Raw genomic sequence first — 27453 nt, 5'->3', positions numbered from 1 at the left:
CTTGGAAGTTCACATAAGACTCAGGACAATTTGTTGAGTAGGACTATCCCATACATGACAGAATGCATAGCATCAGTGCCCCAGTACATTTCCAACATGTCTCATAGCTGCCATCTGAGCTTGAACCATTGATTTAAATGAATCTACCAAGAGCCATGAGCACCTGAACTAAGCTGGACTTTAAGTTCTTGGAGGGCACTGGTGATACCATGTTCACCCTCAAAACCCCATCCAGTGCCTGAAGCACAGATGTCCAATTCATTACCAAGGCGATGAAATGAATTCATATGTCCATGAATGGGAGATTTTGGAGATTCCTAATTTAGTCTTCCAGAACAGGAAGTAACTTGGCACCATAACAGAAGTCACTAGTCACAGAACCAGTGCCACAGTTGAGGCCTCTTTGCTTCTACTATTGTCCTCTTTCTATGATCTCAGCCATCTTCAACTGTGGTACTTCACTCATTTAATCTCCAGAGTTACTCAAAAGCATCCCAAGGGGAACTGGGTTTCACCAGTTTTAAGGAAAACAATTTCTAGACTATTGCTTTCCACACGTACCCTTTCCTAAAACTGATCCCTCCCAGATAAGCGGGACATCAATTCTCCCTCTCATCCCCTCTTGTACAATCATTTGTCTCCCATTTTACCAAAGAAAGGGTGGTGTTCCATTGTGCATTGACTGGAGGCCTGTAAAATTTGGGAGCAATAAATGGACAATTTTAAATATTGGGACCAGCACAATCTTCTTCAAACAAACTCCTATGGCTTCCCATCTATTCAAGAGCCGAAGAGCCAGAGCGGACCACACATTTTGCAGGATTTAGCGCAGGAGTACAAATAAATGTGTACTATCCCATCGGATATCATGCCTAAACACTAGGAAAGTATAAATTGAGCCAACAAATGATTTGACAAGGTAAGTTCTAGTCTCTCCTTTGACAAACATACCTTCCAAACTTCTTAAAGGCCAGGCCCAACATTATGATCCTAGGACTTTCACGGGCTCTCTGTCTAAGCGTGGTGGCATACGGGTAGTCTATTCCCTGCCCAGCTGCTTTTTTTCTAGACTTCTGGCCCTACCTACCTTGATGGGCCACATGTGCAGCTGTGTGGACGGCTCAGCTCATACACAGCCAAGCTCCTGACACAGCCCCTGCAAATGCCCGTGGGCTTCTGGGGAGCACCTCAGGGGCACAGTTCTCCCTGAGAGACAGGCCAGAGAGGAGAACTCAGCATACCATTCTAGTCCCCTAAACTCTTTGCTTATTGAAGGAGGGGGGTACTGGCAGGGGGAAGCCAGAGCAGAGGCCCCTCTTGCCCAGCTTTGAGAGCTGTAGTGGTCGGAACAGTAAGCTACAAGAACAGATACAATCTGGCACACTGAGAACTTCCTACCCTCATCTCTCCTGCTTTCTCCCCCAACACTCTGGCCACATGGCACCCTCTGGCCTCCAGACTGTCCTCTACTTAGAATGCTCTTTTTCTCAGATATCTTGTTCTCAGCCTTCTCAGAGCAGCCTCCCCTCACATCACTGTTTGCATCATAAGGCCCTGCTTCCCCCTGCATTCTGTCCCTTTCTCCTGCTTTACTTCTCTCTGTAGATTAGTCATACTAATATTCCACGCATTCACTCGTTCCCTCATTGGTTCATTCATTCATTGTCTCCCCTCGTTAGAATGTAATTTCCATGAAGGCAGGGATTTTTGTCTATTTTGTTTATCCTTGCCCAGAACGCTGCCTTATAAATAGTAAATGAGTTACAAAGAATGCTTCCTTGCTTGATGTTCAAAAAATAAAAAATCAGTGCAGGACTTTGTGTCTTCCCCTATCTCACCCATGAGGGATATGTTGGACATTGGAGTAGGTTATCCTGGCCCACACTGGGATAACCTGACCTCAGATGAAATGCAGAATGCTGAGGGATGACAATTTTCATTGACCATCCTCCCTTCAGTCATCTCCCTTAAATTGTCAAAGAACAGGTAATTCCTGAGAGAGAATCCCATGAAAGTGAAGCAAAAACACAGTTGAAAGGGCGGTCCTGCCGTATTTTACCCAGAGGCCAAATGGGTGGCAAGACTCCATACCTCTCTCTTCTGCTTTTCTTTCTTAGAATAGGACAGAATTGTGGAAATCACCGAACAGGAACAGACTTTCAACATAAAAAGTTTAAAATCCCAGGGAGGAAATGGGATTGATAGGAGTCAAGAAGAAAAATAAAGAATATAAAACATCCAACTGTTAGAAGAATCTATGCCTGTCTTTTTTTTAAGATTTCTATGTAGCTTCAATTTGAAATATTTAAAAGGTGATTTTTTTTTTCAAATTATTCACATCTTTACTGTGCTGGAAATTATATCCTTTGCAATGATTTAAGTTTATAATGAAAAGTTTTAGATGATCTAAAAATGGGAAAATGTCTACAAAGTTTTTCCGAGATTTTTAAGGGATATGCAAACAAAATCCTATTTACTTTTTTTAAAAATTATTTATATTAGAGAAAGACAGAGAGCATGAGAAAGCACACAAGCAGGAAGGAGAGAAGGAGAGGGAGAGAGAATCCCAAGTAGACTCCATGCAGGGCACAGAGCCTGCCTAGGTTTGATCTCAGAACTCCGAGATCACAACCTGAGCTGAAACTAGAACTCCAACACTCAAACAGCTCTGCCAAACACCCAGGTGCCCCAAGCAAAATCATATTTAAAGACCATTGCACTGTACCGCTCTTTTAGTGGTATACTGCTATGTAATAGACTAACCCCAAAATTTAATGGGGTAAAACAGTCATTTTGTTTTTTCTCATCATCCTTTCTCATCATCCGTTAGACTCAACAAGGCAGTTTTCTGCTGGTCTTGCTTGAGGTTTCTCATGCCGTTGCAAGCAGATGGCAGCTGTGCTAGAAGCAGGCGTCATCTAGAGTGGGGAGGGTCCACAAACTACAACCTGTGGGCCCAATCTGCCCCACAGCAGTTTTTGTGAATAAAGCTCTATTGGATCACAGCCATGAGCATCCCCTCGGGTACTGTCTGGGGCCACTTCTGCACTATCAGCAGAGTTGAATAGTTTCATCACAGACCATATAGCTAACAAAGTCTTTGATATCAAGATGCTGTAAACATTTGAATTTTCTTTAATGCCATTGGTTCTTTAGGAACGTCAAGCTGTAAGCCTACTCCCAACCCAAGAGAGAGAAACAGAGAGAGAAGCAGGCCAATTAGCAAGTGAAGCCCTCAGGCTATTTGCACAGGCCAAGGAATACAAAGGTTGAATGAATATTAGGGGAATTCAGTCAATAATTTTGATCCCTTTCGTCCTTAATAGTAGGTTGATGCCTAAATTATCTAGGGGATTGCATAATTTAAATATCCTCTAATGCAGAGGAGAGTGTCTTTTCTCCTAACCAAACAGGAAAGCTTTTTTTTCCATTGATCTCCCTTAGGAAGGAAAGGAGGCACACAACTTTTGGCTCTGGACCCACGCAGGTGGACTAAAAGCTATATAGTAGCAGGGATGTTGTCCCTCTTAGTGATTAAGTTTGTTCATACATATCAGATTCATTCAGCTACAAATGTTGAGTGAATTGGGTTGCATGAATTGCTTTTATTTTTTTAAAAGATTTTATTTATTTATTTGAGAGTGTGAGAGAGAGAGAGAGAGAGAGAGAGAGCGAGCTCGTGCGTATAACCAGAGTGAGTGGGAGGAGAAGCAGACTCCCCGCTGAGCAGGGAGCCTGGTGCGGGGCTTGATCCTGGGACTCTGGGATCATGACTTGAGCTGAAGGCAGATGCCCAACTGACTGAACCACCCAGGTGCCCCCATTTTTCTTTCTTTCTTTCTTTCTTTTTTTAAATACAATCTCTTTCTTAAGGCATTTGCACATGTTGGTTCTTATGCTTGGAAGGTTCTCCCTACTTGTCACCCAGCTAAAATCCACTTGTCCTTGCCACAATATGAAACCTCACTTCCTCAGAAAAGCCTACTTTACCACCCTGTGAGGGGTCCTTCTTACCCTGTTCCACAGCACTGTAGTTCCTCTCTCTGATTCTTATCCCAAAGTATGCAATTAAAAATGTATTTATTGGGGCGCCTGGGTGGCTCAGTGGGTTAAGCCTCTGTCTTCAGCTCAGGTCATGATCTCAGGGTCCTGGGATCAAGCCCCACATCGGGCTCTCTGCTCAGCAGGGAGCCTTCTTCCCCATGTTTCTCTGCCTGCCTCTCTGCCTACTTGTGATGTCTGTCAAATAAATAAATAAAAACCTTAAAAAATGTATTTATTTCCTCATTTAACATGGTCTCCCCTCTGTGCCATGACAGCAGGGAAGAGCCTGCTTTGTTGACTTCTGTATTACTATTTACCAAGAGCACAATTTCTGGAACACAGTCGTTTCTAATAAGTATTTGCTGAGTGAACAAATGAAAACTAAAGCAAACTGTTAAGACTATAAATGTAGTGGCAAAAATATTTATATAATCCTTCAGATTAACCAGAAACATTTAAGATTTACTCAAAATTACTAAACAGCTAGTATTTTGGAAACCTGAAAACATCTTTTGATCCAGAATTATTGGATCTTATCCTTTAGAAAGGAAATTCATGAAGACTGTCTTAACTTTTCTACTCCTGGTTTAGAATACAGTGTTTATCACATCTAGTTCTCATTGTTTAAAGAGATGAACCTTGCACGTTTGTAAGGTTTTAAATTATTTTCCTCTACATTCACACACCCAGATTCAATAAACACTTTGTTTTTCTATGTTATAAAACCAAGGGGCACCTGGTGGCTCAGTTGTTAAGTGTCTGCCTTCAGCTCAGGTCATGATCCCAGGGTCCTGGGTTCAAGCCCCACATCAGGCTCCCTGCTCGGCGGGAAGCCTGCTTCTCCCTCTCCCCCTGCCTGTGTTCCTTCTCTTGCTCTCTGTCAAATAAAATCTTAAAAAAAAAAAAAAATAAAATCCCAGAATATTGACAGAATCAAAGCATTAATAGTCATTAGTTACAATTTTAAGGTGTAAATCATTATCATATATGTACGAAATATATGTAGAGCTCCTGAAACCAACAGTAGTATCATATTTAAGTTGCAAATTAAGGGCACGGAGCCTGGCTAGGTTAGATCTCAGGACTCCAAGATCACAACCTGGCTGAAACCAGGAATCCAATGCTCAACCAGCTCTGCCACCCAGGTGCCCCAAGCAAAATCATATTTAAGTTGAGAAATGGCCAGTGGCTTGCTGGCAATATATTTTTTTATGATTTTATTTGACAGAGAGAGAGAGACAGAGTGTGTGCGTACACAAGCAAGCAGAATGGCAGGCAGAGGAAGAGGGAGAAGCAGGCTCCCCACTGAGCAGAGAGCCCAAAGTGGGGCTCGAACTCAGGACCCTGAGATCATGATCTGAGCCAAAGGCAGTCGCTTAACCGACTGAGCCCACCCAGGCTCCCCGGTAATATTTAACATGCAACTCCCATGGAGAGAAAAAAATTTTTGTAGCATTTGGTGATTTCCCATATGTAAATACTCCTGCCATGATAATTTCAAGGTACGAACCGGACATCAACAAACACAGAGCTGGGAAGAAATGCACGCAATTGGCTCTCACAGCTGGAATGAGCTGGCTCCGCACACCACTGGCTCTGTTGGTAACAGCTAATAATTATAAACTTGCTAAGTAATCCACCTCAGAGAAAAAACTTAATATTCCACCCTGCTTCACAATCTTACTCCATAAGAACTGTATATGATTTTAATTGGTGTGATGAGAAATACAGTTTATATTTAAAGCTGCATGTAGTCCTGACTATCAAAATTCTGGGAACCCAAGCTCCAAATCATTAGGGTAAAAATTCTAAGTATGTTATTACATTGCTGAAAATAAACTTAATTTACTTACTTAAACATATGGAGATTTTCTGCTTTTAAGGGTAGAAGACCACCTCCCCCATCCTTCTAACAGAATTTATAAGCAATTCAATGGAAGGAGAAATACTAGACTTTAAAAAGAAACCACTGACTACATTCGGGCATTAAGGGCTCTTTTTAATGTCTTTTTAGGAAACGTCAACAATACTTAAGTCACACAACACAGAACTGGATTCAATAAAAGCTTTGTTTCGCTTTTTACAAAATCAAAACGCAGAACAGTGCATAATTCATTTTGGTTACTTGGGCAGAGTTGGTACTATATTCACACCCATCTACGTCCTTCTTTTTTTTTTTTTTTTTAAAGAGTTTATTTATTTGACAGAGAGAAATCACAAATAGAGAGGCAGGCAGAGAGAGAGAGAGAGAGAGAAGCAGGCTCCCTGCTGAGCAGAGAGAGAGAGAGAGAGAGAGAGAGAAGCAGGCTCCCTGCTGAGCAGAGAGCCCGACGCGGGACTCGATCCCAGGACCCCGAGATCATGACCTGAGCCGAAGGCAGCGGCTTAACCCACTGAGCCACCGAGGCGCCCCATCTATGTCCTTCTTGATCTACACACTACACGTCGAATTTGGCACTGCTTTGAGTGCAGGGGTGGGAGGAGGAAGCTGGACTGCACAATGCGGGGGGAAGAGGTGAGGAGAGGCATAAGCAAAGGGCAGCTGAAGAAGGATGGCCTGTGGTCAAGAACTTCAGTGGCTCAACTAACACAGGTGAAGAAACGGGTCACCATTCAGGAACATCTCATAACTGTTAATGTTATGGAATTAGCATGTCTGTGTCACCCTCAAAATTCCTAAGTGGAAACCCTACTCCCCAATGTGATGGTATAAGTAGCAAGGGGGCCTTTGAGAGGTAATTAATCTTGAGGGTGAAGCCCTCATAATGGCATCAGCACCCTTGTAAGAGACACAAGAGGGCTTGCTTCTCTTTTTCCATCATGTGGATACAAGGAGATAACCCTCTGCTAACCAGTAAGAGGGCCCTCACTAAGAACTGAATTGGCCAGCACTGAGCTTAGCCCTATCAGTCTAGCACTAGGAGATATGTTTGTAGTTTAAGTCCCTCAGACTGTGGTAATTAGTTACAGCAGCCTGAGCAGACTAAGACACTTAGGAAGCACTACTGCAACCCTAGGAACTAAAACTTCATATATGTACCATACTTCAGTGCCAGCTTATGAATTTAAAAACAATCACCATAAATGAAATGATCAAATATGTAAGAATGCTCACGAGTATTAAAAAAGAAAAACTGGAAATCACCTAAATGTTCAAAAGAAAGGGAGTCAATTGTGGCACGTAGATTTGATGGCAGATGCAGCCATTGAAATATTTTTCCATAAAGTGGGTTGAAAATTTATATAGTATCCCTCCAACTTTGATTTAAAATCTATGCCTGGAAAAAATCGAACGGTTAAATAACCTATATACTGAAATAAAAAGGGATTTTTTTCACTCGGTTTTTTCCATACTTTTCAAATTGTCTGCAAAGACGTTTTATGGAAGTGAGAATGTTGCAAATTTAAAAAAGGTTAAACCACTTAACAAATACATTCTTTGGAAAGTATGTAACTTTAATGCTTTTCTCAAATTTCTTAACCTACTCATCTTGCTGAACCTTAGTCCAACTCACCAGGTAGTCTGTGTTCAGTCAAGCTGTCCTACGCACCCTGAGTGGTAGAGGGAAGCATATGGGTGCTGGGCTGGCAAACAGAGGCTGTCCCCTCCATAGCCAGTATTCAACAATTACAAGCTAGATTAGTTTACAAAGCAAGCAAATAACTGAATTAAAATGTTGAAACATTGTTTTTTAATGTTATTTTAAACATACTCACTTTCACGTTCTTATATAGAACACACACACCAAATCACCAAACTTGTCCCTGTAGTATGGGTTGGCCTAAGTCAGTGAAAAGACTGTTTCATTCACCTCAGAATTCCATTTTCCTTGGTACTATAACCCCATTAGAAATCTCATTTTATATCATGATTACACATTACAGAAGGTAACTCTATTACCTGGTGGATCTCAATTAAGACTAGGCTGACAATAGGGGTCTCAGCTATCATTTGTCTTTGTGGGGAGTGACAGTCATTTGATTTCAACCACTAAATGTATTATTTGCAAAAATCCTAAAAACAAATGGCTCTGGGTACTATTATATAACCTGTGTGCCTCCGTTTCCTTATTTGCAAATTGGGGATAACATAGATGTCACGGGGTTATCAAAGGGACTCAAAGACGACGTGAAGTATTTTGAAGCGTCACACATGGCAAAGCCAGGATTAGAAATTCTTTACTGCTGGAGTTCCTGTGTCAGCTTAGCCACTTACTAGTCCCAGGACACCTTTCCTCTTTAAAAGGGCGGTCATTTATAAGAGGAAACACTCCTCTGCCTGAGACATCTAAGTTCCATCATACCAGTAACCGAACACCTAGATTGAGGAAAAGGATCAAAATATATAGAAATCTCTTTTTGGTGACTAGATTTCTTTGCTTGTACAAGTAGCCAGCCTCTGCTCTCTATGCTCCCCTGAGATTAAAAATAAGCTTGACATGGGACGCCTGGGTGGTTCAGTTGGTTGAGCGGCTGCCTTCGGCTCAGGTCATGGTCCCAGCGTCCTGGGATCGAGTCCCACATCGGGCTCCTTGCTCGGCGGGGAGCCTGCTTCTCCTTCTGCCTCTGCCTGCCTGTCTGCCTGTGCTCGCTTACTCTCTCTCCCTCTGTCTCTGACAAATAAATAAATAAAATCTTAAAAAAAAAATAAGCTTGACATGATCCGAAAAATGGTCTTGGAAGGCAATTCAAATGAACTAATGTACATAGAATATTAGAAAATGCTTGGTACCGTCTAAGCACTGTAAGAATGAGCTATTCTCACTCTTTACACACTTTTATATTATTAAGAGTTGTTAGGAATATCACACAGCTTTCAAGAATAAATATAACCAAGTTCCGTTACTTTAATTTCTGAACTGATTATAAATTCAACATCAACCAGTTTGAATTTCATTAGATCCACAAGTTTTGTATATAAGAGCTCATTATTTGCTGAATATGAAGTTTCGAGCTCTCCAATATACACCATTTTGAACTGACCTAAAGAAATGTAAGGTTTAAATAAGATGGTGTAAAAGATTCCATTCCAAGTAACTTATTGAACACTGTAATTCTGTCCTGTCAATGTTGGAGCTGAAGGGAGACTCTATGGAAATTATTCAGAGGAATTAAAAGAAACATCCAGATATTTTAAGGGCCACTTTTCTCAAACTGTCCAAGTCTTCCAGAGCTGCCATCCAAAAATTCTATGTATCACTGACCTCCATTTCCTGTTTCAGAAAAAGCAACCACCTAAAAATAATGAAATCCCCAAACACCATAGAAATGGGTATACTAACAAATTACAACAGCAATAACAGATCAAGCCTTTTGATTTTTTTATTACTCAAAAGAGCTTCATTTTTTTTTTTTTATTTAGCTTTCTGGCTCTGTGCTTGTGCCTTCAACACTTTCACAACGATTTTCTGCTCCTCGATAAGGAAAGCACGCTTGATCCTAGAAAGAGAAATATTAAATGAACACTTATAAGTAAACGAAACCTACAAGTACAGACTAAACACTCAGGAGCTGAAATTAGATGGGTAGACTGTTTAGCTGAAGTCTCCTTCCTGCGCTGGCATTTAAAGCAGGATAGTCCCTCAATTCTATGCTGATTGCACCTGCAACTCTTCTTCTGAGTCATGAAGGATTTATGTGTGCGGAATCAAAATGGTGGGTTAAAAGATATTAGCAAGAGGCAATTTCTCAAGTGTAAAGATTCTACAGCTTGAATGAGGCCACCTCTGCGACTTACTAGCTATGTGATCTTGGGCAAGTTACCTTCTCTGTTGTTAAGGTACAGCAGTAAGTTCATACCCATTTCACAAGACTTTATGAAGATGAAACTTGGGAAAGAGATGCAATTTCTGTACTTTGAACCTCCATTTAGAGAGAAAGTACTTTTTTTATTAATCATTTTTATTACAGTGCATAGGACCTGACAAACAGCTGGTTCTCACCACCACTTGTTAAAAGCAAAGTTACCTCCAGAGAGAAAGTAAATTCCCAAAAAAAACCTGTCCCACCTATGCTCTTTATTGGTACCCCTGTTTATAACCCTGCCTAAAATTCCTGGGATTTTGGACTCATTCCCTAAACTTACTCAAAGACCACACTCCTCTCAGAGTCATAGCTAACACTAACCTACAGACTACCAGTAGACCTACACCCAAATCTCTTAAGAGCTAGGGCCTGTAAATCCTATTTTTAATAATGTGCCCATGACGCCTGGGTGGCTCAGTGGGTTAAGCCGCTGCCTTCGGCTCAGGTCATGTTCCCGGGTCCTGGGTTCAAGCCCCACATCGGGCTTTCTGCTCAGCAGGGAGTCTGCTTCCTCTTCTCTCTCTGCCTGCCTCTCTGCCTACTTGTGATTTCTCTCTGTCAAATAAATAAATAAAATCTTAAAAAAAAAAAAATAATAATAATAATAATGTGCCCATGATTATGTTTAGCAAAGTCTGGGAACCAAACACTGGTAAAAAGCCAAACCCTTTTCGCTTAAAACTAACTCATGACCCTCTCATCTCCAATATACCTTTCCAATCTCATTTCTCATTCCTTTACATTCCTTGCCTAAATGCCCTTTCAACCTCTTGGGCAATATTTACCTATCGTTCAAATGCCATTCACAGAGTCCCAGCAACTTGGAAGGTAATGATCTCCTCAAAACTTCAATCATAGTTCAGCTTTCCTGTATTTCATGCAAGTTACATTAAATTTTCTACTTGTATTACTCTAACATGCCTTACCATCCCCCTACAAATTAACTCCTGAAAGGCAGAGTGAACTTCCCAAGTTTGGTGCCGGATTTGGTTTAGAAACCTACTTTAACCATTTTATAGAATTGAATAAATTGGAGGCAACCCACTCAATGAACCAGCTCCTTAACTTGTGAAGACCAACTTACCTCACAAATTCTTCCACTTAGTCTTTGGAGGCAATTCATGTTTATAAAATCAGTGAGTTTAAAAGCAAGGGCCTCAATAAAAACTAGAATGAATCCCAGTGCTGTCCCTTAGCGGCTATGTGAATTTAAACAAGCCTTGGTTTCTTCACAAAAAGTAAAACAGAAACCCGTCCCAGATGGATTTGTGACAATGTTTATCATTGAAACACCCAGTAAATGTTACCATCACAGACTCCACCGTTTCCACTCCTAAAGTACCTAGGCCACTACCAATTCTTTCACGTAGCTAAGTCCTGTCCTCTACCTGGAACACTCTCATCTCCTATAACCCTCTCCACCCAGCCTTTACGTCTTAATGCAGGTGCCAGTGCCTCAGCCTACATGAAGAAGAGGAACTGAACCGTTCCAAGCACTCACCTTTTGTTCAAAGAATATGGTTACTATTCATTCTGCTGTAGGTGTAGATTCTGGCCCACCAAAGGCCCTGCTCGAAACCCATCAATCCCTCCATGTTTAAGGATCAAGCTAAAAATCTGTCTTGTAAGGGCCTTCCTATCTGTGACTTGTACCTTTCGTCTATTACCTCCCACAACACTGCTCCAGCCACACCAGAACTACATCTAGTTATTTTGTTTTTTAAAAAGATTTACTTTAAATATTTAAAAAGATTTATTTATTTGACAGATAAGAGATCAGAAGTAGGCAGAGAGGCAGGGAGAAAGAGAGAGAGAAGCAGGCAGGCTCCCTGCTGAGGAGAGAGCTGGATGTGGGGCTCCATCCCAGGACCCTGAGATCATGACAGGAACCAAAGGCAGACGCTTTAACCCACTGAGCCACCCAGGCGCTCCACATCTAGTTATTTTGTTCCTACACTTTTAAGACCTTCCACTCTCCATCTACCTGAGTAACCTACAACTTACTAGTTTCTTACCTGCCTCCCCCACAAAACCAAGGTCAATTTCATTTCTACATCTAGCATAAGAATGCCCCAAAATCTCAAGTGAATTAGTTTGAACCAGTCTGCAGAGCACCAATTATCCCTAGTCTAGGAAGCATTCCAAAATATGCAACTTTCGTTTAAAGTTCACTAGTCTTCTATGACCAGCATGCAATGGAACAGACACATGCGCACACAAGTTCAAGAAAGACCACTCGATTTAAGAGTTATATTTACCTGTCACGAACACACTTGGCACACATGGAACCACCGTAGGCCCTGCTGACATGTTTTTTCGTTTTAGACAACCTCATAAGCACTTTAGGTCTCACAGCACGAACCTGCAAAGTCAACACTGAGATTACTTTGATGGTTTAACAGAAACTGTCCTGGATTTGACATGTGGGCAGGCTAGGTCAGAACAGGAAATGGTATACTCATTTATCTGAAAGGCATCTCACTGCATCTGTCATTTAGGCTTTAAAAGTCTATGTTCTTGACAGACGTGGATCATGGATAATTAGCACTTCTCAACCTTCCCAGTGGCGACCTCTCCTTCACGCATTCTCTTACCAAGGTATTAATGCTCACTAGCTCTTGTTATTCATAGCAGAAGGATCACTTACTCCTCGAAGTCGGCCTGGGCACACGCCACATGCTGATTTTGGTGCTTTCCCAACCTTCTTGGTATAAAGGTAAACGATTCTATTACCTGGGGTTCGGGACCTAGGAAGTGAGAGGATAGGGAAAAGCTCAGCATTCTGCAGAGTAAACAACAATATGTATTTTGAATTTCAGAAATACTTACAGCCGAGTTTTATTAGAGGCTGTATTGTAGGACAGCCTACGACGGTAGGTCAAACGCTGGACCATTCTGAATGCCTGAATTAAGAACGGAATAAAACTGAATTGTGGAAATAATTCAAACCTCACAACAGACGGTATCACCTACTTCATACATTCCATATACATATTCTTATACACATTAATCCTTTTTTTTTAAATATTTTATTTATTTATTTGACAGAGATCACAAGTAGACAGAGAGGCAGGCAGAGAGAGAGAGGGAAGCAGGCTCCCTGCTGAGCAGAGAGCCCGATGTGGGACTCGATCCCAGGACCCTGAGATCATGACCTGAGCCGAAGGCAGTGGCTTAACCCACTGAGCCACCCAGGCGCCCCTACACATTAATCCTTAAAGTACCTTATGAAAAGAACTCCGTACTTTAAAACTACTTATATTTTAAAGTGATTGGTAAGAATGCTAGGAGGCCCATATTTGTTCTCCTGATAGTAATCAATGATGGCACTGATTAAAATCTGCCAGACTTCTTTCTCAGTAAATCTGTTTGGCGTGGTGTCCAGAAAAAAGTGTTAAGAACAGGCAAGTTTACAACAGTTTTTAAAGAAAAACTGCACCTGAACATTTAAGTTATACCCTCACCTATGCCATCCACTGGAAGGGGCTACCCAGCCTCCTTGTCTCTAAAACAAGACTTCTACCGAATTCACACGGCTGTCACTAAGATTAAATGACAGAAGCGAACCTGCTCAACCTACTGGAGTGCCTGTCCTATAAAAGATGCTCAGGGCTCAGTGACTCAGACCAAAGTAGCATGTGGGACAAGTCAAGCACCAACTAACACTTATTTTGGTATCAAAGTGTCTTTGAATTACAGCTTTTTTTTTTTTTTTTCTCATTTACCAACAGAAAATAATACTGAATGAGGTCACTTAGCAAATCGGATATGCAAGTACGCACAGGAACCGTTTTTCAGTTAACCACTCAAAGTAACACGAAAATGTAAACAAGACTTGAATCCTCATTTTTTAACCCCCAACTTCGCAATCGCTACATCACATGCGATGTAAAAGAAAACAGCCTTCATTTGCTGGTATGAGCTCCTAACATTACACCAAAACATAACGGTTGACACCAAAGGCCAATGCGGGAGATCCAAACAGCTACCATTCCGTTTACAGCTCCAAAACCAAGACAGAATACTCCCTCTGAACATTTTTTTTATCTCCCTTGGTACTGGCCTTGGAAATGAAAACATTCTGAAATAACGACCCGGACATACTGGTCGTCCGCCATCCCAAAGCCTAAACATATATGCAGGCCCAATGATAAAATGTGTGCGTAACATATAAAATGTTCCGCGATGCCGCAGTCTCAACCTGCCGGATGACAACTCGTAGGTCTCCAAACGCGACTTCTAAGCCGGCAAAGGCCCGAGCTGTGAGCTCCAGGTACTCCCGGCTGGGGAAGGGAGGTCCGGATGGATGGCTGTCTGAAGCTAAAAAGCCGGGGACCTGCTCACCACCAGCCTTCCTCCTGAACCTTTGACCCCACGCCAGTTCAAAGAGCTAAGCCTGAGACATCCTGGCTCCCTCAATTCCCCCGATGGCAGCCGATTGTAAAAAGAGTTAGGGATACTGAAACGAAAAAAGCAGCCATACCTACGGAAGCTGTCCCCGGAAGAGGAAAACGGAAGCGCATGCAAGTTTAAAGGTTAACTCTGACTGCGTCGGATGGGAAGTTACGTCAGAACCAGCGCCGCCTTGGTGTACGGATGCCACCCAGCGCCCCTCAGCCAGAGGGAGATGCATAGAGCTGCCATGTTGTACGGCAACTGGCGAGCCGCCCTTGCCTGGGGGCCTGCACGTTAGCCTTCCGCAAAAGCGCCACACAAAGCTCTTCCGGGAATCGCTGGAGAAACAAATGCAAATAACAAAGGGAGCTGCAAAGGGCAGAGGTGGGACAAAGTCAACTTTTTTCATTCTGAGGGACACAACGACGCGTTGAACCCAAAGAGCCCTGGCTTTGTAGTTAGTCGAGGATTTAGATCCCAGTTCTGACACTTGTTACTAGGTGACCTTTGTAAGAGAGTAAAGAGAGTAAAGAATTACTCTAAATTTCCCTTCTTTTTTCTTGTCATTCATCCAAAGCACAAGGTTAACAAATTGGATTTAAATCTAGTATCTGCTAATTATTAGCTGTGTTATTTTGAGCAAGTCTTTTTTCTTCTAAGATTTTATTTATTTATTTGACAGACAGAGGTCACAAGTAGACAGAGAGGCAGGCAGGGAGAGAGGAGGAAGCAGGCTCCGGGAGGAGCTGAGAGCCAGGCGAAGCTGAGAGCCGGATGCCACTGATCCCAGGACCCTGAGATCATGACCTGAGCCGAGGGCAGAGGTTTAACCCACTGAGCCACCCAGGCGCCCCTTGAGCAAGTCTTTAAATGAGTCATGCCGTGATCAAAGGCAGAATCAAACTGAAGCACTTAGCACAGGTCTTGTCCAAAGCAAGTGCTCAATAAATGGTGGCTAATTTTATGATTATGTACAGAGCTTCACATAGGTAATAAAGTTTGAGCTGGGCCTGTGCCATGTGAAAGTTTACATTAAGTGCCTAGGTGTATTTTTTTTGAGACAAGAGTCCTTAGTTTTCATTATATTGCCTAAGAGGTTCATGACCTCCAAAAAACTAAAGAGCACTTTAATCGGGTCCTAAGGAAAAAATGCTAAAAAGGGCCTTTAAATCCTTATCTTACGCTCCCTGCTAACAGACTGAGAGAGAGCAGCACGCTGGTGTATTGGGGAATGCCCTTAAAAAATACCCAACTCCTAAGGAAGTGACGAAGTAGGAATCCACCACTGAGGCCTCAGCTGTTCCTATCAAGAGCTCTGGAATGAGGATGGCTCTTCATAGTTGTCCCAAATCCGCCAAGGAGCCAGGCCTTTACACTTCCACATCAGTCAGTCCTGAGCCTGGATCCCACCGGAGCATGGGTGAGGCAGTTTCTTGAAGCTGAGAGCAGCCTCTAGTGAGGGAAGCTGCTGAGAGCAGCCTCTAGTGAGGGAAGCTGCTGCGAGCCTCCTGCATTGTCCCTGAAGAGGGGATTTGAGTCTAGAGCCTCCTAGTAGCCACTAAAGTTCCCTTCCCCATTTCCCAGCCTGACTGTTGAGGTGAGAAAGCAGGCAAGTGGCTGGGGACAGACGCCCTGTTCCTATTAGAGATCTGCCTTGGTTGGTGAGTCCTGTTACTTACATCATCCCTCACATCTTTGTCACCCTGGAAGGCTCTGGTTATATCCTCCCCTTCGCTGACTCTCAAATAGCTGCTTCTCCCCTGACATAATCGTGAGTTACTTTCTTCTTTCCATCCTTCAGGTTTTGTCCTTCTGGTATTCCCTTTGTCTTGTGTTTTTTCGATCGGTCTTATCAGAGATGTGGGCATCTTATTAAATATTTCCAAGAACCTCCTCTGTTTTTATTAATCTTTCTGTCTCTCAGTTCCCCATTCATTGACTTCTGTGTACTCTAACTAAATATTCTATAAACTTTTGTGAGATTGAAATAAGATGAACCTATCACACTTTTTTTTTTTCTGGCTCAGTCTGGGAAACTTTGAGGTTTAAAATTCATGTATTTGAGAGATTTTTCATAAAAGGTACTAATTTCAATGTGGTCAAATGTATCTTTGCTGAGTTTGTGCGTTTTGCATCTTGTTTCAAAAATGCTTTTCTACTCAACAGTCTAAGATAATCACCTATATTTTCTAGTGATTTAAAGTCTTATTATTGACTCATTTAGAGTTAATTTTTGTGTATAGAGTGAGGTAGGGATACAATTTTCTTTCTTTCCAGTATGTATAATCATTTTTTTTTTCCAGCTCCACTTACTGAATACCCCCTTTCCCCACCAGTCTGATATCTTAGCTGTGTTGTATGGCAATGTTCCATATCTGTGTGGGTCTGTTTCTGGCTCTTCACTCTATTCCACTGGTCATGTTGTCTTTATTAGTTCCACACTCTCTAAATTCTTTAGTAGATCCTAAGTACTAGAAGTACAAATATGCACTACTTTTCCTTCTTTTTTGGAACGAAAAATCCTAACCTTTTCTCTCTCCCAGATACATTTTAGAGTCCGCTACTCTGAGTTTTGCTTGCATTTGCATTGAACCTGGGTCAATTAGAGGAAAATTAACATTTTTGTGATATGAAGTTTTCATAAATATGAATGTAGCATCTCTCAGTGTATAAGTCCTCTCTTTTTTTAAGATTTTTTTTTTTTTAATTTATTTGGGAGAGAGAGAGAGCGAGGGTGGGATGGGACAGAGAGAAAGGAAGCAAAAGTCCTAAGCAGCCTCTGCACTGAGCACAGAGCCGGACACAGAGCTGGATCTGATGGCCCTGAGGTTACAGCCTGAGCTGAAACTATCACGACCTGAGCTGAATCCACGGGATGGATGCTTAACTCACTGTGCCACCCAGGCACCCTATTTAAGTCCTCTTTAATATCCCTTAATAAAGTTTTATAATTTTTCTAGAGAGATTTGCATGCCTTTTGTTAGATTATTTCTAGGTTAATTAAAATTGACATTTTCTGGGGCGCCTGGGTGGCTCAGTGGATTAGGCTGCTGCCTTCGGCTCAGGTCATGATCTCAGGGTCCTGGGATGGAGGACCGCATCGGGCTCTCTGCTTGTCAGGGAGCCTACTTCCCCCTCTCTCTCTGCCTGACTCTCTGCCTACTTGTGATCTCTCTCTCTGTCAAATAAATAAATAAAATCTTTAAAAAAAAAAAAGTTGACATTTTCTGATTCTGTTGTGAAAGGTGTCTTTTTAAGTCTGTATTCTATTTTTGTTGTTGTTGATATATAGAAACGGAGTTGCTTGTATATTAATTTTACTTTCAGCCATCTTGATAAATTTTATTACTAGTAATTTGTATGAAGATTCTTTTGGATTTTCTAAGATTTGCTTGAAGCAGAATTTTTAATCTTTGCACATACAATACATATATAATTTTATAAATTTTCACAGACTGAACACACCTAGATAAGACATAGTATCATCACCACTCCAAATGACTTCTCTACGTACTCCCATTCTTTCCTCTTCTCCAAGGGTAACCTCTACTCTGACTTCTACCCCATAGATAAGTTTTGCCGATTTTTGGCAAAATTTATATATAACTGAACAAAATTCTTTGTATCTTGCTTCTTTGTTCAATCTTGTTTATAATATTCATTTATGTATTTTTAAAATTCTCATAGGTCAATAGAATTCCACTGAGCAAGCATACTACTATTCTTCTGTTGAAGGCCATAAGGTGGTTTCCAAGTTCAGGCTATCCTGAACAGTGCTGCTACTACAGTACCTGTATTTTGTGAAGAAAATGTATACTTTTCAGTTGGGTATAAACCTAGAAGTGGAATTGGTGGGTCATAGGGTATGTGTGGTAGGCAGAAGGTCAAGAATTCTAGGATGTCCCCAGTGACTTCTGTCCTATGGTGATAATCTCATAATTAAGTTATGTGGCAAAAGGGATTTTGAAGGTGTAGTTAAGGTTACTAATCAGTGACCACAAATGAAGCCCAAATTAGGATTGGCCTGAAAGAATATGATGCAAGGCATCAACAGCTTCTGCTATGCTAAATAAGAATTCAAGGTTGGTGATTTTTTTTCCTTTCGGTGCTTTGAAAATATCAATCTGTTGTGTTTTGGTTTCTATGGTCTCTTGAGAAGTCAAATCATTCTTATTTTTTCTTCTTTAAAAGGAATTTTTTTTTTCTAGCTATCTTAGGGAACATTTTAGTTTTGGTTTCCATTAGTTTTACTATGATGTGCTTAGTCAAGCTTTTCTTTATTCTGTGAGGTTTTTGGGTCTTTTATAACTGTATCTTGAGAGCTTTCATGAAATTTTAAGAAATTCTCAGCCATTATCTGTTCAGATATTGCTTTTGCCCCATTTTCTTTCCTTCTGGGAACTCCAGGTCCATACTGTATTCTTATCGCTGTATCTCTAGGTCTCTCTTCTAGTTATTAGTTGCAGTAAAACCAATCATCTCAAAGTTAGTGTTATAAAATAACAACCATTTTATTATGCTTCTGGTTTCCACTATGCTCAAGGCCTGGGTCCTAATTCCAGCATGGGGGAGGTGGGGGGAAGGAGGTGCTTCCCAATAGTGTCTACCTGGAGATAACATCAGATCCCACAGGTTAAGGACTCAGTCCCACAAAACTGCCTTTCACTTCAGATTTCCCTCATGAGTCCAGCTTGTTACCTGTGTTTCTGACCAGCTGGCTCTGAAGCAGAAGTTCCCACGACTCCTCCTTGGGTTTGATGAACTTGACTTATAGACCTCAGGAAATCCATTTTCCCACCAAATTACCAAATTATTACAGAAGGTATTAATACCAGATGGAGGCATACACAGGGTGAGGGCTCCCAAAGAGGATCTTTTGTTACTATGGAGTTTAGGCCTGGCACAGTGACACATGGAAGTGTTTTGGTTCCCCAACCAGTTCTGGAACCACATGGTTGGTTCTTCAAGTCAACCAGCCCCTAGCTTTAGGTGAGGCCCCAAAGTCACCACAGTAACACAACAAAAAACTTTCTAGCTCTTATCACTTAGGAAATTCTAGGGGTTTTAGGAGCCATATGTCAGAACAAGACCAAATATTTAATTCCTATTTTATTAAAGATTTATTTATTTGAGAGAGAGAGAGAGAAAGTAGGGGGAGCAGAGGGAGAGGGAAAGAGAGAGAATCTCAAACAGATTCCCTGCTGAGCACAGAGCCCAATGTGGGGCTTGATCTCACCACCCTGAGATCATGAGCCCAGCTGAGATCAAAAGACAGATGTTGAAACAACTGAGCCACTCAGGTGCCCCTGTATTTCCTTTTTTAAATCATCATATCACAAACCAACCTAGATTCAAAGGCAGTGGACTTATATTCTCGCCTCTTGATGGATAGATTATCAATAATTTTAAGATTGTATTTTATTTACTTATTTTTAAAAGATTTATTTATTTGGGAGAGGGAAAGAGAGAGCACAAGCAGGGGCGGAAGCAGGGGGAAGGAGAAGTAGGCTCTCCACTGAGCAGGGAGTCTGACACAGGGGTCAATCCTAGGACCCCAGGATCTCAGCCTGAGCCGAAGGCAGACACTTAACCTACTGAGCCACGCAGGCAACCCTTTAGGATTATACGTTAAAGCCACACAGTTTCCCACCCTCTCGTTAGTATTTACCATTGTTTTGTTTTTCAGTGCTTCATTCTGCTTTCCTTTGATCTGTCTTCTCCTTCATTAATTCTCTCTTCAGTATATTAATGCACTGTTAAACACGTTGAAAGATTTTTTTAAATTCAGTTATTGTATTTTTCAGCTCTACTCTTTCCATTTGTTTCTCTTTTTATGCTTCACATTATATGCTGAATTTTTCAATCTTGACTTCTACTACCTTGAGTGCTTGAGTATGTTCAGGATAATCATTTTAGTGTTTTATGATCGGTAACTCCATTATCTGAATTCTGCATGGATGTCTTTCTTTTGTGATATTTCTCTTGGCTTTTGTTATCTTGTCTTCTCATGTGGCTGATTGCTTTTTATAGATTTCAAGATATTTTATATAAAACATTAAAAATAATTTAAACATTTGCATATTAACACACAGGCAAATTTTAGAATCAAATTGTTTAGCTCCAATAAAATTTTTTTGGCATTGTTATTTTTCTATATTTATATATTAACTTGTGAAGAACTGACCTCTTTATGATGTTGAGTCATTGTATCATGGGATATCATTCTGTTTATTCATCTCTATTTTTAAAGTTTTATTCATAGAGATTTTATACATCTCTTACTAAGTTTATATATAGGTGTTTAATAGTTTTGTTGCTAATCTATATGGCTTCCTCTGTTCCATTACTCCATTTAACTGTTTTCTTTTCATTGAAGGCTGTGAATATTTGTTTATTAATTTGTATCCTGCTGTCTTACTAAATTCTCATATTATTGGTATTTAATTTTTTATTAATTTTTGCGTGGTTTCCAGGTATATTATCCAGGTATATTCCCTCTTCCTTTCTAGTTCTTATGCCTCTTCTCCTGTTCCATTGGCTGATCCTTCAAATGCAATATTAAATAGTAGTGTAGATAATGGGCATTTCTGTTTTTTTGGTCCTGACATTAACAGGAAAGCGTCTACTAAGTTCTGTGTTAAGAAAATAGCCATCGATTACTACCCAATTGTTTTTTGCTTTTTTAACCATGTCAAGAATGGGTTTTGAATGTGTTAATTTCTTTCTCAGTATCTGTTAAGACACTATTAAGATCTATTAAGTATCTAGGAAGTTGATAATTTAAATATTCTCCTTAGATCAGTTAATGTAGTGAGTAATATTTGGGCAGTGGAGGGAAGTGAGGGTCCTTTTCTGATTTGCACAAAGGCATCATGTTGTTCCTGCTTCATTGGCTATTTCTCTGCCTTGAATGCTCTTCTCCCAGGTATCTACATGGCTTACTCTCACTTTTTCTGCTTCTTTGTTCAAGGTCCCTTTTTCTATGAGGCCTATTCTAAGTCTCCCATTTAAATTGCTCATTTCTGTCCTTCATTGGCTTCCCCAGTCTCCCTACCTACCCCACCACTGCCCTGTTCTGTTTACTCTGCACTTACCAATTTCTAACATACTATACATAGTTACATACACGTGTGTGTGTGTGTGTGTGTGTGTATGTTTAATATATTTTGTCTTCCTCCATTCGAAGTATGCTGCATGAGTACAGAAATTATGTCCTTTTAAAAATATTTTTTTGATGGATATATTTTCAATACCTAGGCACGTGGAGCTAGTAAGCACTCAAAAATATGTATTTTTTTAATGAATGAATGAGATTGGAGACAAAGAATGATGAGAGGGAGCATTTGGATTTGAGCTTCCTATTCAAGAAGAGCTTGAACTTAAGAATTTCAACAGTATTTCTAGATGAGGTTATAGAGGTAGTCATTGAGATTCAGGATAGAAATAGAAAGACTTTCATGGTAGAACTTGTACACACTTTGTCCCATTATTGGGTATCACACATTGTAGAGCTCCATGAATAAAGCATTTTATTAATCCTGTGATTATTTGTGACTAGCTCAATTCTATCACTCAGCATTTTGTGTATTAAACGTTTTAACTGGTTCAGTGTAAGCATTCCAGATATGTGGTGGTTTTGGTAATCTTGCTTTGGCAGGTCTTCATTTTAAAATTTATACGTATCTTCCTCGACTTACGGCGGGGTTACCTCCCAATGAACTCCTCATATCCTGAAGATAGTATAACTTGGAAATGCCTGTAATACACCTAACAATGCGTGAACATCCCAGCTTAGCCTAGCCTACCCTCATTGTGCTCAGAGGACTCACATTAGCCTACAGTTGAGCAAAACCATCCAACACAAAGCCTCGTTTGTCATAAAGTGTTGAACATCTCCTGTAATTAGTCGAATATGCTTCTGGAAGTGAAAACCAGGGCGGTTGCCTGGGTGCGGGATGGTCGTCCGTTTGTCGGGGGTTCACCCTTGGGACGGTGCAGCGGGCGGGGAGCTGCCCAGCATCATGACAGAGTACCCTATGAGGGACGGCCAGCCTGGGAAAAGAGCCAAATTCAAAATTCCATGGTGGTTTCTAGTGAATGTGTATCGCTTTTGCAGCATGGTCAAGTAAGACCATGGTCAGTCGAGGATGTTCTATACTGGGAACCTCAAGAGAAATAGCAGAAGTGGTCCCAGCTTTCCAGGTCTCTGACAGGCCCTGCCAGGGCCCTGGGGCTCCCCCTATACTGGAGCTCTGGGTCTCCTCACCTCCTATCCTGCCCTTGGGCTAATTGCGTCACCTGCGACTTTCATAGCTTTGCCATTTGAGCTCTCATTTAGAGATGATTTTTACTACAAAGAGTTAAAAAATCAGAGCATTTTAGCCACTCTGAAATTTAGAAATAAGAATTTGAGACAAATTAGATTTTTCTAATAGAAATGTTCTGAGCCTAATGCCCTAAAGGGGAGTAAGGAAACCAATTAACTTTAATTTAAATAATCATGTCTTAAGTAGCAAATGAACCAAGTTCTATTGTTAAAGAACAACTGTATTAAATCCCTGAAAGGTTAGCTTCAAAATGGCATTAATGGAGTAGTTTCATGTCTTACTAATGAAGTAAGTTTCCATTGGTCACTGTAACTACTGTTTGTTGTCTCACTGGGCATTGTTACTGAGAGGAGAGGAGGGCACTTGAGAGCAAGGATAGAATAATCATGTGAAATTGCCAGTGATGTTCGTCTTGCTAGTAACTTACTTTTTTTTAAGTGACAAAGAGAAAAACCAATAATTTTATTCCTGAGAAAAAATAGTATAAGAAAATGTAAGAAAAGCTTGTTTTCTTATTCTAAGATTATGTATATGGCAAATGATTTTCTGTTTGTAGTTGCTCTTTGAAAATAATGTATTTGTGATGACCGAGATCACTGTTTATAACCACAATGACTGAGTTTCAGCCAATATTTATAAACATGAAGGCAACCATCAACAATGTATTAATAAGAATATCATTATACTAACATCTGGCAGTGGGTTAATGCTGAAGATGCATTTTTAAAAAAATTTATTCCTTTTTAGGGGGGAAGGGGGAGAGAGAGGGAAAGGGGCAGAGAGAGAGCAAGAGAGAATCTGAAGAAAACCTCCCTTTGAGCATGGAGCCCAACGCAGGGCTCGATCTCACAAACCTGAGATCATGACCTGAGCTGAAACCAAGAATTGGAAGCTTAACCCACTCAGCCAGCCAGGTGACCCTGAAGATGCATTTTGGATGAGCTTATGTAATTGAGTAGAAAGAACATGAATAAGGCAGAGAGACAGTATAAAGCTAGATCATGGAAAGCTTTCATTGCTATGCTCGAAGGCTTGAGACTCTATTCTTACGTTTTCTCTATGTGGTCCTCCTCACGTGCTGCCTTTGTGACCTTAGGAAAGCAGGTTAACCTCGCTGAGACTCTCTCTTTACCTCTAATATGGGGATAATAAGGAGAATTAACAGAAGTAAAGTGTGTGACTGAGGCTGGCACACAGTGGAATGAATAAGAAGTAGTGGTCTTAGCATTGTCACCTAGAAATGAGATGCTGCTTTCTGCTCTCCTTCGTTATCCAGTTTTGCATATCACACGTCAGTATCACATCATGTGCCCTACTAATGTTTTCTGTGTTCCTGGGGGAGCCTTTTAATTTTCCTTGTGCTATTTTGTGGAAGAAGTCTAAAGAAACCCCCACAGAACTTTCCAAAATGGAAAATGGCGTGGCTTGACAGAAAAGGGCAGAAGCCTTTAAAGGTTTGGTACCCAAAGCCTTGATTTTTCTGAAGCTACTTTTTCTCTTCAGACAGACACTGCCTTGGTTGGCAACATGACCTGTGACTTGATCCAATTATTTATGCAAATCATTATGACAATTTTTTTTTCCTGTGAAGGACTCGGTGAAATGATGCTATAGAAAAATCCAGTGCATTTCCAACATTGCTTGCTCCACAGTGATACTATTTTGTAGCAAGAGGAAAATGATTTGGCAGAAAGCTCTTCCACCCCCACACAGAAAGTACATAATATCATGTTTGTGTTGAAACTTTTTCTTCCAAAATGTCATAACCCTATAAGAAAGAGAATTAAAATCCCGTTATTTTAATTTCCATCTAGCCACAAGATAAGTAAAGTTATCATTGAAATTCTAATTAAATGGGATGATTGACTAAGGTAGCACATCAAAGAAGAGAAGTGAATATGATAAGTCGAAGACTTATTAATTAGTCTGCGTGGAAGAAATTCCAGGGATGTCAAACTGAGCCTGCTGCAAGGAGAAAAAAAGCAGACAAGAAAACGTTCGTTTCTTTGAAGTTAGGAACTGAGATAGGGATGGCAGTAATTGTGTCTGACTGGATCCAGTAATGAAGAGCTGTAAATCAGACCTCAGAATCGAAGGAAAGATTCAAGTAATGAATTTGGCCGCCCCCATCCCCCCTGCCCCCCCGCTGCGAAGAAACAGAATGCAGAACACACTAATTGACCCAGCCTATTTCCCAGTAGTTCTCTGTTATTATTTATTAATTTTTAATTTCTGAATTATTTACGTCCTGGGAAATTATTCTTGACAGCCTGTTAGGCGTGCCAGAGTTAATGGAGGATGAAAGGACTGGTACCAGAATTAGCAGGGATGTAGTCACAGGCTACTGGATTTAATGATTGGGGAAAGAAAAATTGATTTCACACAGCGTGTCACTTTATACTACTTTAGGGACACACCAGCTATTTGATTAATTGAGGAATAACCAATTCAAAGTATATTTGAAGTGTAAATGAGTCACACTACTCAGCTGTTTATTTTTCCCCTCTCTCTGAGAGAGCTGAATTTTCTGGAAGCCAACAATGAAAAGCTGATGGAGACACACTCCCATGCTCTCAATGCACACCTGTTTGATTTGTATTAAACTCAGAAGGGAAGAGAACCCTGCTGTACGAGCGAAGGTATTTTTCACTTTTCTCCTTCCTTGCAATCTCTTCATGTGATTTCTTCACTCCAGCCTGTGGCACAGCAGTGGTTGCCATCTGCATTCCTGAAGAACAAGGGTTGAAAAAATGTCTCTTGTTTTATGGCCTGTGAGCAATGAGCAATCAGAAAGATGCAGGGCTTGCCAATGAACAGTAGGAACAAACAGAAGAAAAATGTGTTAAAACAATGACTTTCACGAACAAAGGGAAGAAGATTAATCTGTTAGGGAAATGAGTGAGGCCGAAATACACCATCCCCATCTAGCCTAAAAGTTCTGCATCGTTTACGGCCTTTCCCTTCCCGGCCAACCTCATTAGCTTCTGACATCTTTGTTCATCTCTCTTTGGCCAAGTCTCCAACTGGTCTCCGTAAGTAAAATCGTCCTCCTCCACGATAATCTACACCAGGGCTTCTCAAAGTTGAATGTGCAAACAGATCACGTGGGGACTCTTGCTCCTTTGTGGGTTTATGTTCCGTGGGTCTAGGAGGCGAGCTGAGATTCAGCAGATCTCATAGGCTGTCTGGTGAAGCTCATGCGCTGGCCCTAGACCAGACTTTGAGTACAGGGTCCTATAAAACTCTGATGAACTCATGGTCTTTGAAACACTACTTTTAACCATGTAACTCTCATTCAGAAACCTTAAATGATTTCCAGTACCTGCGATTAAATACAGATTCCTTATCCTGGTATTCAAGACCTTCCTGGTATGATCACAACCTGTCCTCCTGGACATACCCTACTATTTCCCACCTCCTTGCTTTTGTTTGTGCTACTTCTTCTTTCTGAATGCTTTTATCTTTGGAAATTCTGCCAGTGCCTTGAGGCGTGTTTCTAATACCTCCCAATACTTCCTGATATCTCTGATGTTAAGTCTTCTAACTTCCCACCCAGTCAAGTTCTCCTTCAAAAAAATTTTTTAAAGATTTTATTTATATATTTGTCAGATATATCACAAGTAGGCAGAGAGGCAGGCAGAGAGAGAGAGGGGGGGGGAAGCAGGCTCCCGGCTGAGCAGAGAGCCCGATGCGGGGCTTGATCCTAGGACCCTGAGATCATGACCTGAGCTGAAGGCAGAGGCTTAACCCACTGAGCCACCCAGGCACCCCATCTCCTACTTTTGTTTTACTTCTTCCTTGCTATATGGTATCTCCAGTCTTACTGGCATCTAATGTACTTGCTTCTCCCTCTGCACACACAAGATGGTGAGTTATATCAGGGTGGGGACTGTACTTTATCTTTGTATCTTTCCCAAGTGCAGGTGCAGAGCACAGAATGTGTATCTAACAAATATTTAGTTAAAACTGAGCTATGTAAAAGGATTCTCTCCATGGTCATTCCTATCCTTGAAACTTGTAGCATCACTGGATTTCTTTAAAATAGCCCACAAGTTATTATTTTTTTTCTACATTACTCTCTCATCCATCCACTTAACTGTTTACTCATAAGCATTTGAATGTTCTCTTGGTGCCGGTGCAGTGGCAGGGGCTGCAAATACAGAAGTGAAACCACAGCCCTTGCCCCTTAAGATCCCCTCCCCCAACACACATACCAATTTTTACATCCCGCTTCACCACTTTTATCTTTCCTAACGCCGACTCCAAAATATAACCTTAGATCTAAGCTATATTTATTTACCTTAAAACTCTCCTTGATGATTCTTGTAGCTGTTACAGGTCCAAGCATCATTACCTGAGAATATGAATTGCCCTGAATCCTGAGGAAACTGCTCTTTTTTCTTTTTTTTTTCTAATTCACTTTTTATTTTTATTTTATTTTATTTTTTTAAAAGATTTTATTTATTTATTTGACAGAGAGAAATCACAAGTAAGCAGAGAGGCAGGCAGAGAGAGAGGAGGAAGCAGGCTCCCTGCTGAGCAGAAAGCCCGATTAGGGGCTCGAACCCAGGACCTGGGATCATGACCTGAGCCGAAGGCAGCGGCTTAACCCACTGAGCCACCCAGGCGCCCCTCTAATTCATTTTTTAAAAGATATCATTTACTTATTTTTTTTTCCGAGAGAGAGCACGACCAATGGGGAAGGGCAGAGGAAGAGGGAGCAGGGTCTCCCCACTGAGCAGGGAGTCTGATGCGGGACACAATCCCAGAACCCTGGGATCATGACCTGAGCCTAAAGCAGACACTTAACCGACTGAGTCATCCAGGTGCCCCCTTCCTCCTCTATCTTGACTTTGTATGTTTTCATTCTCCTCTCCAAAGG

General features: G+C 41.1%; 1 protein-coding gene and 2 long non-coding RNA genes across 4 annotated transcripts; 1 reads left to right on the top strand and 2 right to left on the bottom strand.

Annotated features, from left to right (window-relative positions):
• Window positions 1-7479: 7479 nt before the first annotated feature.
• LOC125093266 (uncharacterized) lies at window positions 7480-27204 on the bottom strand. The gene is made up of 2 exons (XR_007125190.1): window positions 27145-27204; window positions 7480-8549 (listed from the first exon to the last, which is right to left on the bottom strand). It is a non-coding gene; the product is annotated as an uncharacterized LOC125093266 (long non-coding RNA).
• LOC125093268 (uncharacterized) lies at window positions 7592-23747 on the top strand. The gene is made up of 3 exons (XR_007125191.1): window positions 7592-7720; window positions 18474-18478; window positions 23737-23747. It is a non-coding gene; the product is annotated as an uncharacterized LOC125093268 (long non-coding RNA).
• On the bottom strand, window positions 9353-14404 carry RPL34 (ribosomal protein L34). Of its 2 annotated transcripts, none has more exons than XM_047718179.1 (5): window positions 14333-14404; window positions 12679-12752; window positions 12497-12596; window positions 12108-12211; window positions 9353-9483 (listed from the first exon to the last, which is right to left on the bottom strand). In XM_047718179.1, exons 2-5 carry the CDS (start codon window positions 12741-12743, stop codon window positions 9399-9401), a joined length of 354 nt encoding a protein of 117 aa, XP_047574135.1. In that variant the 5' UTR covers window positions 12744-12752; window positions 14333-14404; the 3' UTR covers window positions 9353-9398. The 2 variants fall into 2 exon arrangements, with proteins under 2 accessions (XP_047574135.1, XP_047574136.1); XM_047718180.1 differs by lacking the exon at window positions 14333-14404 and adding an exon at window positions 14051-14256.
• Window positions 27205-27453: the final 249 nt, after the last annotated feature.

The sequence above is a fragment of the Lutra lutra genome, chromosome 2 (assembly GCF_902655055.1).
Source record: "Lutra lutra chromosome 2, mLutLut1.2, whole genome shotgun sequence".
Lineage (NCBI taxonomy): Eukaryota > Metazoa > Chordata > Mammalia > Carnivora > Mustelidae > Lutra > Lutra lutra.
The sequence above is the reverse complement of the archived record's forward strand: the minus strand, read 5'-3'. Positions and strand labels throughout refer to the sequence as shown.